Consider the following 16,255-nt stretch of genomic DNA (forward strand, 5'->3'; position numbering starts at 1 on the left):
CAGTTACTGAGATGATATTTTCCTTGAAGACATCTATTTTAACATAATAATAGAACTAGGCAGGACATTTACATCTTCTAATTTTCTTCAGTATATCTAAAATAAAAATTTTCATTATTTGGGGCTATTTTGCTACAGACTACCTTTAAAAGAATTCAGATGTTGATTTCTTCATGGATTTTACTATAATAGGGGTTACCATCACTAATGACTGTCAGTATATTCATTCAAATAATTTGTTAAACATTTCAAAGAGCAACACCTCATCTCAAAAATTTTTACTGAAGAAAGACTGACTTTCCTAGCACACTGTAAAATTTTTATGGATTTTTACAGCCAATTCAATAACTGGACTGAATTGTTGTCCTTAAGCTAAGCAGGCAACCATTCTAATAACTTCTTAAAGAATCATTGAGTTTTTTAACAAAGTACAAATTACTGCTATAATATGATAATTTTTGCCTTAAAATATTAATGGCCTTCTTAAGTCTTATTTATAGGGAAAAGCTTTTAAACTTGAAGGGTCTTGCTTAATGTTAAATAGAATCTAATTAATAACCTTATGTTTAATTATATAGTAAATTTTTAAAACAGTACACTTCTCTCCTCTTTATATATGACAGCTTTGGGGGAGTTACCAGGACATACATAAAGAGTAAAAGAAATGAATCTTTGATTTGACATGTAATGTTTTTCAAATTAAATAATCTGAATTCTCAATCTATATTTTATTTAGGCAAAAACTGCCAGGAAGATGTTGATGAGTGTGAATCCAGGCCTTGCTTTTCAGGAGTAGAGTGCCTCAATACCTTTGGTTCTTATCATTGTGTTCATGTCCAAAAGCATTTTACAGTGATGGAAAAATATGTCATGGTAAAAGTCCCTATTTTCTGGCATGAAATGTTTTTGTTTCTGTTTTTGCTGCATTTAATTAATTCAGGTCACTTAGTTCCATTCTCTCTTGTACTCATGAATTCATTCAGGGTCATGCACTAAGCTAGATGCAGAGGATGCAGAAATATATAAGATATGTCCTCTGACCTAATAGGTTTGAGTATAGTAGCAGGAAATATGACATGTAATCACATAGTTCAATATGATGTTCTGTGTCTTTCGATAGAAGTGTCTAGAGAGAATAGTAGGAATAGTACCTTGAGGGACAAGGAAAAGTTTTTAAAAGGAAGTATCACTACAGCTGAATCTGATGTATCTGATCAAGAAAGAGAGAGACATTCTAGGCAGAAGAAACAGCGTGAGCAAAGGTACAGAGGCATGTAACATCACCTTGGGCACTGAGAAGGATTCAGTGTGCTTGGAATAGAGAAGGTAAGGGGACTGCTACAAGAGTAGCAGGGGTATCCAGTGGACAGATCACTGACAAACTATGAGAAACATGATAAGGTTTACATCTGAGAAAGTCTACTTAAGAGCAGTGTAGGGGATGTCGGACCACTTGCAGATAAGGAACTGTACAAGTGTGAAGGTGGGAAGAAGAGTTAAGACAATATTACAAACATAGGAAAGGCATGAAGATATTCCGACCGAAGATGAGGATGAAAAAGACACTAAAGAAGAAAGTTGAGTCTGTTTCCGCAGACTCACAGACGTAAAAAACAAACTTGTGGTTACCATAGGGGAGAGGGAAGTTGGGAGGGACAAATGTGGGGTATGGGATTATAGATACAAACTACTATATGTAAAGCAGACAAGGAACAAGGTATACTGTGTGACACAGGGAATCATACCGATTTTCTTTTAATAATCTATAATGGAGTATAATCTGCAAAAATACTGAATCACTATGCTATACACTTGAAACTAACACAATACTGTAAATTAACTATACTTCAAAAAAAAGAAAGCAAGTTGACAGTACTTGGTCAGCGATTGGGATCAGCACAGTGAGGGAGAGAGCTACAGTGCTTGGTTTAGGCAAATTGAGTGGGTAGAATTGACATTCATATTGCTAAGGACTGAATCATGTCCTCCCAAAATTCATACATTGAATCTTAAACCCCCAATATGACTGTATTTGGAGTAAGGAAGTAGTTAATGGTAAATGAGGTCATAAGGGAGAAGCTCTGATCCAACAGGGTTGGTGTCCTTCTAAGAGGAGACACCAGAGAACTTAATCTCTTTCTCTCTCTGCCAGGTGAGGACACAAGGAAAATGCAGCTGTCTGGGATGCAGGAAGAAAGCTCTCTCACCAGGGACCAAATGGGCCTGCACCTTGATCTTGGACTTCCCACCCTCCAAAATGGTTAGAAAATAAATTCCTGTTGTTTAAACCACCTACTCTGATATTTTGTAATGGCAGCTTGAGCTGACTAAGACACACATGAAATATGAGGAAGAAGAAATAGTTTCGGAGAGGAAAGATAATGTTCAGTTTGGAAACACAGACACTGAGGTGACTATGGAATAGCCAAGTGGAGCTCAGGAAGGGGGATAACGTTAAAGATATAATTCTTAGGGTCACCAGTCAGGGGTGAAACTTCCCAGGGAGAGCACTTAGAATTAGAGAAAAGAGGAAAAACATTGGTGGATATCAACCAAAGACAAAAGTAAATTATAAAAAGTTAATGTCAAAGAAAAGTAAATTATAAAAAGTATCTTTGGGGACCTTCCTGGCAGTCCAGTGGCTAAGACTAAGTGCTCCCAATGCAGGGGGCCTGGATTCGATCCCTGGTCAGGGATCCTGCATGCATGCCACAATAAATATCCCACATGCTGCAACTAAAAAGATCCCGCATGCCGCAATGAAGATCCCGCATGCCACAACAAAGACCCGGCACAGATAAATAAATAAATAAATAAATAAAAAGTCAGTATCTTTGGTATTATTAAGCAAACAAGGCGTATTTTGATGAAAAATATATATTAATTACATGATATCACCTTGTGCTTCAAATTGCAGTGGACCTGTCTAGCACGGGAGATACAGATTTGAAGAGCACACTGCAGGATGGTGAGAGAAATTCCCTACTAGTTCAGCTACTCACATCAATATCCAGTCCCAAATACTGAACCTTCCACTCTGCACACTAAAGTGATCTAACATCCGTCTTTTCCAAACAGTGGCCCATTTTCTCAATAAGACCTTTATCAAGTGGAATTTAAGACAAAAGCACATTGAACCAAATTCCATTACACATGAGTGACTAGTAAGTTTCTTAACCCTATCAGAGGCATTTGTGTATTTTAGGAAAATGCTTGTTAAGACAAAGTAATTTTTTATTGTTGGTTACTTTGTTTTATGGCAGGCACCAGAGTCAATGACTATAAAATAAAGTGCAGTTCTTATTCTTGAAGTTCCTAACTAGTGTAGTAAAGAGACACATAAGTGTGAAGGACAAAGTTCTGTGAATGAACACAGATGGGTGACATTGATTGAGTGGGTGAGTGTGACTCTAGGAACATCCATTAGTTAGCTCAGGCTGCCGTAACAGAACACCACAGACTGGGTCACTTAAACAGCAGAAACTGGTTGTGTCACAGTTCTGGAAACTGGAAGCTTGAGATTAAGTTGCCAGCAACATTGGTTTCTGGCCTCTCTCCTTGGTTTGCAGATGGCTGCTCTCTCACTGTACCCTCACATGTACACTCTTCATGTGCTTTCTCCTCTTATAAGGACGGACGTCATTCCTATAGAATTAGTGCCCCACTCTCATGACTTCATTTAACCTTAATAACCTCCTTTAAAGTATCTCTAAATACAGTCACATTTAGGGTTAGGGCTTCAACAGAGAAATTTTGGGGAACACAATTCAGTCCCTAACAGAAGCATCTGCTGAAGATGTGACATTTAAGCTAGTTCTCTGATCTAATTTGCAAGGAGTTCAATCCAAGTGACATTTTTATTTTATGTTCTTATTCACAGAGCTTTAGTTTTATAACAATTTAATTCTGATCTGTTTTTCATGTATACATTTACAGTTGAAACACAGTTTTTAAATAAATTTACTACACATACTGTGGTTCTCACAAGGTCTGACAACAGTGTAACTAAGGAAGAGGATGGTAAAAATGCCCATCAGGGGCTTCCCTGGTGGCGCAGTGGTTGAGAGTCCGCCTGCTGATGCAGGGGACAGGGTTTGTGCCCCGGTCCGGGAAGATCCCACATTCTGCGGAGCGGCTAGGCCCGTGAGCCATGGCCACTGAGCCTGCGCGTCTGGAGCCTGTGCTCCGCAATGGGAGAGGCCACAACAGTGAGAGGCCCGCGTACCGCAAAAAAAAAAAAAAAAAAAAAAAAAAAAATATATATATATATGCCAATCAGAGGGAGAGGAATGTTAAGCCAACAAATGGAAATGCCTCTAGTAAGTAATGGTCTTAGTTAAACTCTAATGACAAGTAATACCTCTCATTTGTTTTCCAGAAGATTACCGTATTTACTCGTCAGGAATTTTTATTTTCAAAAAGTTCACCTAAGATTACATAATGCAGTTTACAAATTATTCTTTTTCTTGCTAATCTTTTGAATTCTCTGGCTTATATTCTAGAAAAGTGATTCATGTTGTGTAATGAACAAATTATATCATTAATTAAGGTGATTTCAGAGAAGCTTATGGTTGGAAGTGACCATTTCAAACTTACATTCTATAAATCCCTGGTCATTCATCATCTACTCAAACTCTAAACGTATGAGAGGCTCATTATTTCATAAGGCCTTTTCTTCTTCATCGTGTTTTCTTTATAACTCTTTGTTTTATTCAATAATACTCTATTACTGTCTTCATAACTGTCTTCCACGTTTCTCATTACCTTTCTTTATGCCTTTGCATACTGTAATATCAGCTGTTTATCTTGCAAGATATCATTGCATTTGTTCATTTTGCAAGGTGCTATTACTGCAATATAGGAAAGCTATCTTGATTGTAATGTTATTCATGCATCTGGTTGCCTTACTAAATACTCTTATTTACACTATTTTTTATAGTTGATTCTCTTCTTAATTTTATAGGTAAAACATAATATTTTTCGCAAATACTGAGTTTGTCTCCCACATACTTTCTTATAGTAACTAAGATTGTCTGTATTTATAATGTGCCAGCATTAGGAAAATATTTTTAATATATTATTTCATTGGATCCTCATAATAGATAGCTATATATAGTAACTCTTCTTATTTCCATTTTACAGATGAGTAAACAGAGGCGTCTATGGGTTAAGCAATCTGTTCAGATTTACAGAGTTTGTAAATTACAGAGGCAAGACTTGAACCTGAGCAATCTAATGGACCTGTCCCAGTTCTCAAACTTAGGCTGTGATTGTAGTGGCTGGGACCTTCAGTTCAAAGTGTGTAGGGATTGGAATAGCTTTGTTTCTTAATGGTTTCAATGGGAATTCTTCTCATGTTTCACCAGTGAATATGATATCACTGTAGGTTTCTGCTAGAATTTTCCTTTCACTGATTGCTTTCTCAGAATTCTCTTTAGTTTTAAGTCATGAGTGGGTTTTACATTTTATTAAATGCTTTTTCAGATCAATTATTACTTGCTACAATTTCTGTTAATGTTCCCATGGATTAACTTTCTCAGAATGTTTTTAACAAAAAAAATTGATGTATCAAATTACTTTTTAACATTATTTTATATTATTTTCTTCACTAATATCTTGATATAATTATGTTAGTTGAGATACAAGTCTATTTTATCCTGATGTGATAATATATAACTACACTGCTGCACTTGATCTGATTTAAATGAAATACTAGTATTTCATTTTAAATTTTTATGTATTTTCATAAATAATATTGGCTATAAGATTATGCCACTCTGACAAAATGTTTATGTTTCATCTCTTTGTGTGTGTTGCAACAGTTCTGTAAAATATTCTTTCCTTGAAATTTGGTTAATTTTTTTCCATTAGATCAGCTGTCCTGGCATCATTTTAGGAGGTTATTTTAGATTATTTTTCTATATCTTTCAAAGTAATTTTTCTATCATCTACTCTATCTCTTCTTCAGTCAACTTAATCATTTATATTTTGCAAAAAAAATCATTTATCTCATTGAGATTTCAAATTCTTAGTTTAAAATTATATGTAGTATTCTTATATAATTTAAAATTCTTTTCATATATATACTTTTTTCTGTTTTCTCATCTTCAAAGTAGTTTAGTTATATCTTTCCATTGTTTTTTTTCCAACTTGCCAAGGGTTATCTATTTAATTGTTTTTTTCAAATAATCATTGAAATTTGCCTTTCTGTTAATTATCTGTAACTTTTCTTTGACTCTCTGTTGATTTGTAAGAGTACTTTACATATTCTGGCCACTGATCCTTTACATAATGTGTACTTGAAATTATCTTTTTTATCTCTATGGCTTGCCTTATCTATGTTGTCTTTTTATGCAGAAATATTAAGATTTTACATAGTCAATATACTGCTTAATATTCTGTGTTATCTCGTATATCCAAATAGATTATTTAAGTTCCTAGTAGGCAGGAACCATGTGATAACTTCTTATTGCTGCATGAATCTTAGTATACTGTTTATATAAGTAACAGACATTAAATGAAGGAATGAATTACCTAATGTTAAATACTGTGGGTAGAGCAGAGCATTAACAGATGTTATTGACTAACATTTCTTTTTCTTTTTTGGTTGTTTAGACATAAATTTGCAACAACTATCAACAGAACATTCACTAATTGATGCAAGCTCTATCCACAGTTCTGCAACTATGAAAAAGTTCTTGGATACAATCGACATCTCACAATTCTCATTAAAATCAGTCACAACTCGAATGAATCATTCAAAGAAGGCTATTTCCCATCAAATATCAGATTTTGAACATGTGGATCATACCCCCAGTACAAACCTCAGTCTGGAGGAGTTGGAAGTTCCTACAAACAACCGTAGTTCTTTAAGCATTAACCTGAATAGTTCCCATGGCGAAGTAAAGGATGTTATCCAGGGCCCCATCCAAACAGAGGCAGGAGGATATAATTCTCAAACTAACAGGTCTCCCCAAGGTTACACACAGTATTAGGATGGGTTTGCATCATCACTTACTAGAGCCATCACTATTTTGCCAGAAAAGCCTGGATTGACCAAAATATTAAGTTGTGCTGAATCCCCTTGCTTTCTTGGTGTTTCCTGTGTGCCAATCAAAGATGGTCACTTCCAATGCGGATGCTGCCCCTTTGGATATTACGCAGATGGTATCAAATGCAGAGGTAGTATGAAAACTCTTCAAAACTTACAAAGAAAAGAAAACTATCCAGTTCACGTTTAAGTACTTAAGAAGATATGCTCTTCTATTGATTAATTTTTGTTTACTCTATTTAGTTCACTAATTTCTATTCATTTTATTTATTATTTGTGCATATTCTCTTCACATTTAAAAAAAATAATATTGATGTTTCTTAATTTTTTCATAAAGTTAATATTAAATAGCATTATAACTATATAATACATTATAAATATATGTATTAAGTACCCACTGTGTTCTAGGGCCTTTGGAAAAAATTTTGTATCAATTATGTCATATAATCCACAAGGACCCCATATACTGGGTATTATTTTTCCCATTATACAGAAGAGAAAGCAGAACCTTACAGGGCTAACTGACCTTCCCGGCAATAAGCAGCTAGATATAAAATAATGGTGTGAATAACACTGTGGTTTGGGTTCTTTTCAGCTCACAGAGAGTATTTAGCACTTTAAATTACTAATTTTGGCATATTTGCTTATTTGTATAAACTAGGTTTCTCTGTAATTCCTCCACCTCTTGAGAATAAAACAAGTTAGGCATCACTTTAATTTTGAAAGGAGTGTTTACTTCTTTTCACAATCATCAGCATTGTTTTCTTTGATACAAATCAAATTTCTGGCTTAGAAGCTACTTTTTGTTGTTGATATTGTTCTGTTGTTATTGTTTTGTTTTGTTTGTGTTTTGATTTGTTTGAGACCAACTTAAGCAACAAAGCTGTTGGAGTATTCCTTTGTTCTCAGTTACCTAGAGCAACTTCATTTTTTCTTTCTTCTGTAGGAATAATGATAATAACCTTCAATTCTTACATGTTTATAGTATAAAATTCCTTATTATTAGCAAATAAAACAGAAAAAAACCTCCTGCATTTCAGTTACCTCAGGAAGTGTTAAATGACTAATAGTTAGAATATGTCAGGTTGTTAGAGAAGCTTAAGAAATACGAACCTATAAGCTTATGATGTGGTCCTGGCATCTTGCTGTTTTACGTTCTGATTATCCCTGCCATTCACCAACGTTTACCTAATTGGTATCTGAAACTTCATTGCTCTCTGAAAGACTGTAATTCCATTTATGGTTAGCAGCCATCTCCAACATCAGGTTTTGCTATGGGAGTAATTTCCTCATATGGTATGTTTTTCTTACCCTATTAATCATTTACCTCAGTCATTCTAGTAGTAAAACAAATATAAGGGGAAAAATAATTTTATGGATGTATGCAGTCGTTACTGTTTAATAGCAATGTCCAAAATTTTCAATTTCAGAGAATTTTACTTTTATTATACAATTAAGCTTACGGGCAATGTGTACATACTGTATCTACAATTCAGCCTTTTCCCTTGATTTCTGCAGCCATTTGTAGGCATCCATGTGGAAAAAACAGGGAGTGTGTTGCCCCAAACATGTGCGAACGTAAACCTGGTTACGCTGGTTCTAACTGCCAAACCAATAGGTACAGCACTCATTAGTTTGCATAACAAATTTAATGGATAATTGATATTTCTAAACCATGAGCTTTATTCTACACAGCTATATGTCATCCTGATTGCAGAAACCATGGAAAATGTATTAAGCCTAACATTTGTGAATGCCCCCCAGGACATGGTGGAGCTACCTGTGATGAAGGTGATAATTCAAATTAAAAATCAAATAATAAAGCCAAAATAATTTAATCTTTTCTTTAAAAACTTTTTTTTTTTTTTTTTTTTTTTTTGGCATTACGCAGGCCCCTCACTGCTGTGGCCCCTCCCGTTGAGGAGCACAGGCTCCGGACGCGCAGGCTCAGCGGCCATGGCTCACGAGCCCAGCCGCTCCGCGGCATGTGGGATCTTCCCGGACCGGGGCACGAACCCGTGTGCCCTGCATCGGCAGGCGGACTCTCAACCACTGCGCCACCAGGGAAGCCCCTAAAAACTTTTTTTTAAAGATAATTCACATTTACTGTGTACATATTAATATATACTTATCAATGCTGGTGAGGGAATCCAGGTTTGTTAATATTTATTAAAAATAATTTATTGAAGATTTTAAAAACTTAAATTTACAAAATCAGAGAGTCAAAGAGCAGTAGCTCACTCATCCTTGGTAAAAGTATCTTCAGAAATAATTTTTTGTTATATTTTTAGTTATATGGTACCATATCCCTAACAAATATTTTAGCTTCAAACAAAGGACACATGCTTATTGAATAACTTGTCAGGCATGGTTCCAAGAAACTCTTAAATACCAAATAATTAGAAGATATCAGGTAGTAGGAAGAAACCTAAAAACTGATTTTTAAACACATGTCTATAGCCATATAATTTTATTGCCTTGGTTGAAATCTTAAGTGGAGAGTTTAGGAAATGGCATTCCTAAAATGGATAATATTTTAAGGAAACAAATTTGTTATTTTTTAAATAATATTTTAAAAGAATATATTTTAGTAGATTGTAGATGTATAATTATTAATAAACTGACAGCAATGTTAAATGTTTTCGTGACAAGGCAAGGCACAAATTAACAAATTACAGTAAATGGAGTGAACTAACAGAAACATTCAATATTAATTGCATATGAAAATAATTATAGAAATATAACTATTTGTAGGGCAGGAATGCCTAAGTCCAAGTCTCAATTTTCAGAAGAAACCTAAGATTGTATATTTCCATCCAGTTAACCAAAAGTTTTATAAACCAAAACATGCTGATGATTTATAGGTGTTTTTAGAGTGTGAACTCACAGTCAATCCCACAGAACTAAATTTCATGCTAAAATAGAACTGAGTGTACTATAAATTGCTCTTACCAGAAGGTTTTATGGTGGCTGTGCTTCATAAATATAAACTGACTTTTTCTTAATTAAGAGCTGACTTAACATAATCTGTGTCTGCAGAACTGTACACCACCTTGTCAACGTGGTGGCACCTGCTTGGCTGGAAATCTCTGCACTTGTCCTTATGGTTTTGTAGGACCAAGGTGTGAAACAAGTAAGCAAAGCTCTCTTGCACTCTAATATAACTGCTCCTTTGAACAGTCGATTGCTTTAATGCTAACTGAGATAAACCCAAACCCTAAGCAAAAAATATACCTTCTTCCTGATCTACTATGACGATTACCATTCTGCCTACCAGTGGGAGCACTGGGTGCTAGTACTAAGATAAAGAAGCTTGTTCTTAGAAACAACTGCTTTCTTGACCCTATCCATGACCACTTCTTTGAGATAACAAGAATTCTAATTTGTTCACTTGTATATAAATTTATCTCATTTAATTTATGTCTATGATTACTTTCATCAGTAACTAATAATTTTCCCAAATAGCCAAATCTTGTTTACCATTCATCTGAGTGGGTTTCTACTTTCCCCAGGTCTATTAACAACAACAACAAAACATAACTGAACGTGAAAATTGGAAACCATTTAAAGCCAAAATATAAATTGTTTTTATCTCTCTCTGATCTTATTCATTAGATGATGTGATTGGCAGTTATAAGCAACTAGGTCATAGCCAATAATATGACCAATTCCAAGCCTAATTTACCTTTCTTTTAGTTTTATCCTGTGATCTTAGCAGTTTGTAACAGGCACTGTGAAAATGGAGGCAAGTGCCTTACACCAGATGTTTGCCAGTGCAAGCCTGGCTGCTATGGACCCACCTGTAGCACAGGTAAAATCAGAAATATTTTCAATAAATATGTCGTTTAAAAGAAATTTAAAATTCATCAGTGTCCTAAGGACTTGCACTCAAAAACATAAAACTAGTCTGACAAAAACATAAAGCTAGTCTGACAAATAAAGTTTTTATTTCAGACAGAAATGTCTCATCTTCATCTTTTTCTTCTTGTATTAGACCACAGAGTGTATTCCAGCTTTACTGTTATCCAACCCAACCAATACTTTGTTTTTTGGCCTTTATTTTTCCTTCATCCGCTTGCCTTATAGTGGAGAGAATCTATCTGTGTTACATATTCAGGTCTCTTTCAAGTTTTTTATCACAACATACACATTCTATTTCATTAAACATTCAAGCAATTCTGAGTTAAAAGGACACCATAACATTATTCTATTATTTCTCACAGTATCAGGCTTAATTCTTTGGCAGCGGTGTTTGCAATTATCTATGTTTAATTTAATCCATTATGATCTAATGCCTTTTCTCAACATAAATTTAATTAAATGTTCATAGCTTGACAACTGTGTATGAAGCATGATGCAAGGGGGAACAAAGATCAATTTCATGTTTTCCCCAATTTCAAGTAGCATATCAGTGAAGGAGACATGGGATACAATTATAAAAAAGACTATGATACAAGTTGTGTTACAAGTGATGTAATAAATGTACAGCTCCTTGGAAGCAGAGAAAAGAGAAATTAATTCTGGCAAGTGCAGTTAGGAAGAAAATTGTGTAGACTTTGGAGAACTGGCGAAATCTGCATTGAAAAATGGAATTGGGGGTGACTTTCAAAGTGAAACAAATGTAAAGAAGCAAAAACAAAGCATATTTTCGAAGTGTGCTAGGACTTAAATGCAGTGTTCCTATTTGAATTGGGAAGGTGACTTAAAGAGCTACACATGGCTGCATGTATTTGAGCAGATTACAGACTATCCTGTTTGTGCTGTTGAATTGCCTTCTCCTAACTTCCAATCATTTTTCCAGCTTACCGAGGGCATTCTGAATTCTAATCAAAGCCTCCACATTCTTAGCTTGGTAATATCTGTAAACTTAATGAACAAACTTTCAAAGCTATTATCCAGTTATTTCTCTTCTCTTATGTTTGGCAAAGTCTAAGTAACTATAGGTTATGGGTTTTACTGGCAGTGAAAATAAAATATTTCATTATGCACCATTTTGTACTTCAGTACAGCTTTCATTTTTTTAAATAATAAAACTTTTATGGTCTTTCTTCCTCCTGCTGTTCATTAGTTTTGTGTGACCCGGTTTGCCTCAATGGTGGTTCCTGTAATAAGCCAAACACTTGCCTCTGTCCAAATGGATTCTTTGGTGCACAGTGTCAGAATGGTAATTACTCTTTCTTTATAAATAAAAAGTCAAAGGGAAAGTTAGACACAAACAGAGCTCTGATTAAGCACAAGACAAGTTTCAAAGGGAAGATGCTATTTATTTACTCTAATTCTTGTTCTGTTGAAGTTTTGGTCACCAAATGACCAGTTCATAGAAATATATGAGTTATTATGTAAAATGTTTATTTATTCAACATATGTTAGGCTCACGACCTTGGCACATTTGTAGGACCAAGATGTGAAACAAAAAAGCAAAGTTCTCTTGCAGTCTTTCATGTGAAATGATGTAATTTTTGTTGCCTTCTCAGCAAAAATTTTTGATTTACTGTCAATCTAATGTCCACTGTTATCTCATGATCTCTCATGCTTTAGTTTCATTAAACAGTTATGAAGAGCCAGCTATGCACAGCACTGTGCAAGGTGATATGGGGACATAAAGATGTACCATTTTCCCCCCTCATGGCCTGTTATTTTAACACTTTCCTTCATAGAGTTAATGCTACAAGTTTTTTCAGAATAATGGGCACGACCTGAAGTTGAGCACATAGGCATGAAATAATGTCAATAAATGAAATTTTATATGTATCTTCTGCATCTTCATATTTTTGAGTGTATGCAAAAAAGAGTAGATTTTTAGTATAAAACATGTCAGAATATGTCATAATTTAACTCCTAAAATATATACTTTCTTTGTCTTGTTACAGTTTGATTTGCAATCCTATTTTTTTTAACTTGGAGGTTAGCTTGGATTCTGAGATTGAAATTAATGTGGAGAAGAAACCGTCATTCTAATACTAGAAATTTGAGTACACAAATGAGTTTTTCTAGTTCAGATTTCTGTTAAGAAACTAGGTTATGAAAATGGAAAGTTAAGACTAAATTAAGGCAAATCTTGAAAACTAGGAGACTTACTAAATGCACGTTTAAGAGTTTTAGGTAGGGTTTTGAGTGGAGAATATAAGGAGGTAAATAAAAAGCATGTCTATCATGCTATTTGCAGTAGATGTAAGATATAGTAAGAAAAGTTCTGTAAAATGTATATGCCAACGATATAACTGGGTAAAGCAGGGACTCTAAATTACTAAATTGAACTAAAAATTATCTAATGAACATATGTCATGTTATAGTTTTTGGAATTAACAGTCTACAATTTCCTAGTGGCATGGAATCAGAAATTTACTTATAGTCTCCAGGCCTCAGACTTCTTTACTTTCAAGTTTGAACTAGACAGTTGCTGTCAAGTGTAAATGACACATACAGTGGACCACCTGCAAGTACCGTCAGCACATGGCTAGCTACCATTAAGTAATGGTATTATTGTCATAAGACATGTTACAGAAAGTGCAGAAGAAATGAGAACATGATCTTTATTTTTATTAGATCACATCCCCTTGTGAGGGAATGAAGGGAAGGGAAGACGGTATACACATGGAAAGCCACTGAATAAAATTAGGCAGAATATGGTTAAAAGTAATATGAGGAGTATATTCTGTGTATTCTATAGGATTTCAAAAGAGGAAGATAGACACTGAGCTGGAAACATCATGAAAGGTGAAACTACTCTATTAATAAGCGAGACTTAAAATGTGTGGCTGGAGAGATGATTAAATATATCTTCCAGTTTCCTTCATCCCTTAAATGCCATGAGCCCATTCCATACAGAAAGTGAGGCCAGATTACTTGGCTCATTTTGGAGTTTGGTGGAAGATCCATCTTAGGCCTGGAGAATCTCATGAATATATACATGAAAGTGGGTTTTCTCCTAAACCTCCTTTTCTTAAAATGTGATTGGGGTGGGCATGACCGAGCCCAAGTTTATGTCATTTCTCTATATTACTTTAATTACATATACTTTTCTGTATATATGTAGTATTTATCTCTACACTCAAGTTTTGTAGAGTAGATGAGTATTGATTATAACAAGGCTATCCATTATAAAAGGGTCTTTTATTCTTTTCAAGTTTTAAATTTCTAACCACAGGTATTTCCCATGGTGCTTTTGTAATGGAAAGAGTACACCTTTCTTAATAAATAGAAATAATCTTAAATTGTATAAAAATTAGGAAGCAGAAAATGTAAGAGCATTTCTCCATAATAAAAAGTACCAATAAAAATGCCAGAGAAAGTAAACTCAATCATTAACCAGAAAAGGCTCAGTCTAAAATAGTGGAAATTATCCATTTGCTGAAACATTCAGTTAATATTGTTTTTATACATAAGTACTTCATTATTTTCACTTATAAATCTATTTGAAATCAGTTGAAGTTTTCTTAGTGTTTGGAAATTTAAAAAGCAGCTATTAAAGATGGATCTAATTCAATTCAAATGGGGAGTCTGTCTACCAAGGCCCTATTACCAAAACCAGTTAGTTTGACATTCACTTTTTAAACACAAACTAAAATCCACTTAATCATCATTTGAGGAAAATTAAATTAAAAAATTTATAGGCAGGTTTGCCTATGTATTATTGTTTTTTAAATAACTGCATTTAATTGTCATATCAGTAAGAAATATGAAGCAATAAAAATCCTCTCATGAAAGATTATAAACATTAACTTCTGAACTCCATGGAACAGAATCATATACATAGAAGATACTAGTACAGCGTATTCAGGATTATCCAATAAATATTCCTGACAAAGCCAAAGATTTATTGTTAAAAAGATTTTTCGCCAGGCATTCACAGGAATAAGTCACATATAAAGCTCTGCCTTCGTGACCTCAGTAGGTATCCAAAAGTTAACTTTAAAGTTTTTTCTAAACATCATGTGACCAATGTTGAGTTTTTCTAATTTCCACAGGAACAGATATTCTTATTTTGAGCTCGATTTTGACTTCTTTTCTTGTTTTTTCCCAGGTCATTTCACTCTATATGCACTCTAATACTGAAGGCTCCACTGGTTATGAACAACACATTTCATAATTCACCCATACATTTCAAATTGTGCTAACCCACTAGCAACTTACAGCTATAAGCATTGTATTTTATGACTTAGGACGGTTTTAATGACTTGCAGTGGTGATCTTTTATTTTAATAACACATTTCTCTGCCTTATGTCCCCATAGATATAAGCACATGATGCAATATTTAATATATAATAATTGAATATGTGATATTCACAGATTGCTGTCATGTGTTCCTTTAGCTATCTGTCACCCTCCCTGTAAGAATGGTGGTCACTGCATGAGAAATAACGTGTGTGCCTGTCCTCAAGGATACACTGGTAGGAGATGCCAAAAAAGTAAGACACTACTAAATGTGTTTGCCAACTACATGTAAAGCAAACATATTAAATAGCAAAACTACTGATATTTAAGAACTGATATTTCATCCCTTTACCTTAAGGTATCTGTGATCCCATATGCATTAATGGAGGAAAGTGCATGGGACCAAGTCTTTGCTGTTGTCCTTCTGGCTGGACAGGGAAACAATGCAACACACGTAAGAGAAATACTCTTAAAATGCTGAAGTCTACATGGGAACATAAAGCAGAATTTCAGACAAAGAGCATTTTCCTTGTTTTCTGTTTCCTTGTTTTTATTTTTTTTATTTGTTCCTACTTTAGAATATATCTTTTCGAAATAGAAAGAGTAAAATGCCAAGTCCTCTGAACTCATTCTTTCAGGTTAGTGGAGGTAGAGGATATCCTGTATTTTCCGGTCTGTTCACTACAGTTGCCAGGATAAATGACAAGTCTTTAAGTCCTGGTCTCTCAGTCTTAAGTAGGAGTCAGGGGAAGGTTTTTAAAAAAGTACTGATTCCTTGGTCCCATCTCAGACCAATTCAGAACCTCCTGAGATGGGGTACCACTGCTTTCAAGTCTTGCTAGTTTTTAAGATGATGGCAGCTCTCCTCATTCAAATGTTTCATTTTTTTCTTTTTATAATTATTTAAAATTAGCAGCTATTATAATGTATTGGCCAAAGTGTAAAATGAGAAGCAACATAAATGTCTAACAATTGGGGAAAAGCTTTAAGGGAAAAGATCCTTTAATCATTGATTTTTAACTGTTTCTCTTTTTTTAATGAAAATTTTT

General features: G+C 34.4%; 1 protein-coding gene across 1 annotated transcript in view; it reads left to right on the plus strand.

Annotated features, from left to right (window-relative positions):
* Positions 1–16,255, plus strand: part of VWDE (von Willebrand factor D and EGF domains) — a 79,759-nt gene that overhangs the window by 20,817 nt on the left and 42,687 nt on the right. The window contains 11 exon segments of the mRNA XM_060019777.1: positions 2,918–2,968; positions 3,937–4,039; positions 4,282–4,319; positions 8,570–8,661; positions 8,743–8,842; positions 9,270–9,301; positions 10,091–10,184; positions 10,767–10,862; positions 12,120–12,215; positions 15,365–15,460; positions 15,565–15,660. Of these exon segments, the coding sequence (XP_059875760.1) occupies positions 2,918–2,968; positions 3,937–4,039; positions 4,282–4,319; positions 8,570–8,661; positions 8,743–8,842; positions 9,270–9,301; positions 10,091–10,184; positions 10,767–10,862; positions 12,120–12,215; positions 15,365–15,460; positions 15,565–15,660 (894 nt within the window).

Source organism: Delphinus delphis, chromosome 9 (assembly GCF_949987515.2).
Source record: "Delphinus delphis chromosome 9, mDelDel1.2, whole genome shotgun sequence".
Lineage (NCBI taxonomy): Eukaryota > Metazoa > Chordata > Mammalia > Artiodactyla > Delphinidae > Delphinus > Delphinus delphis.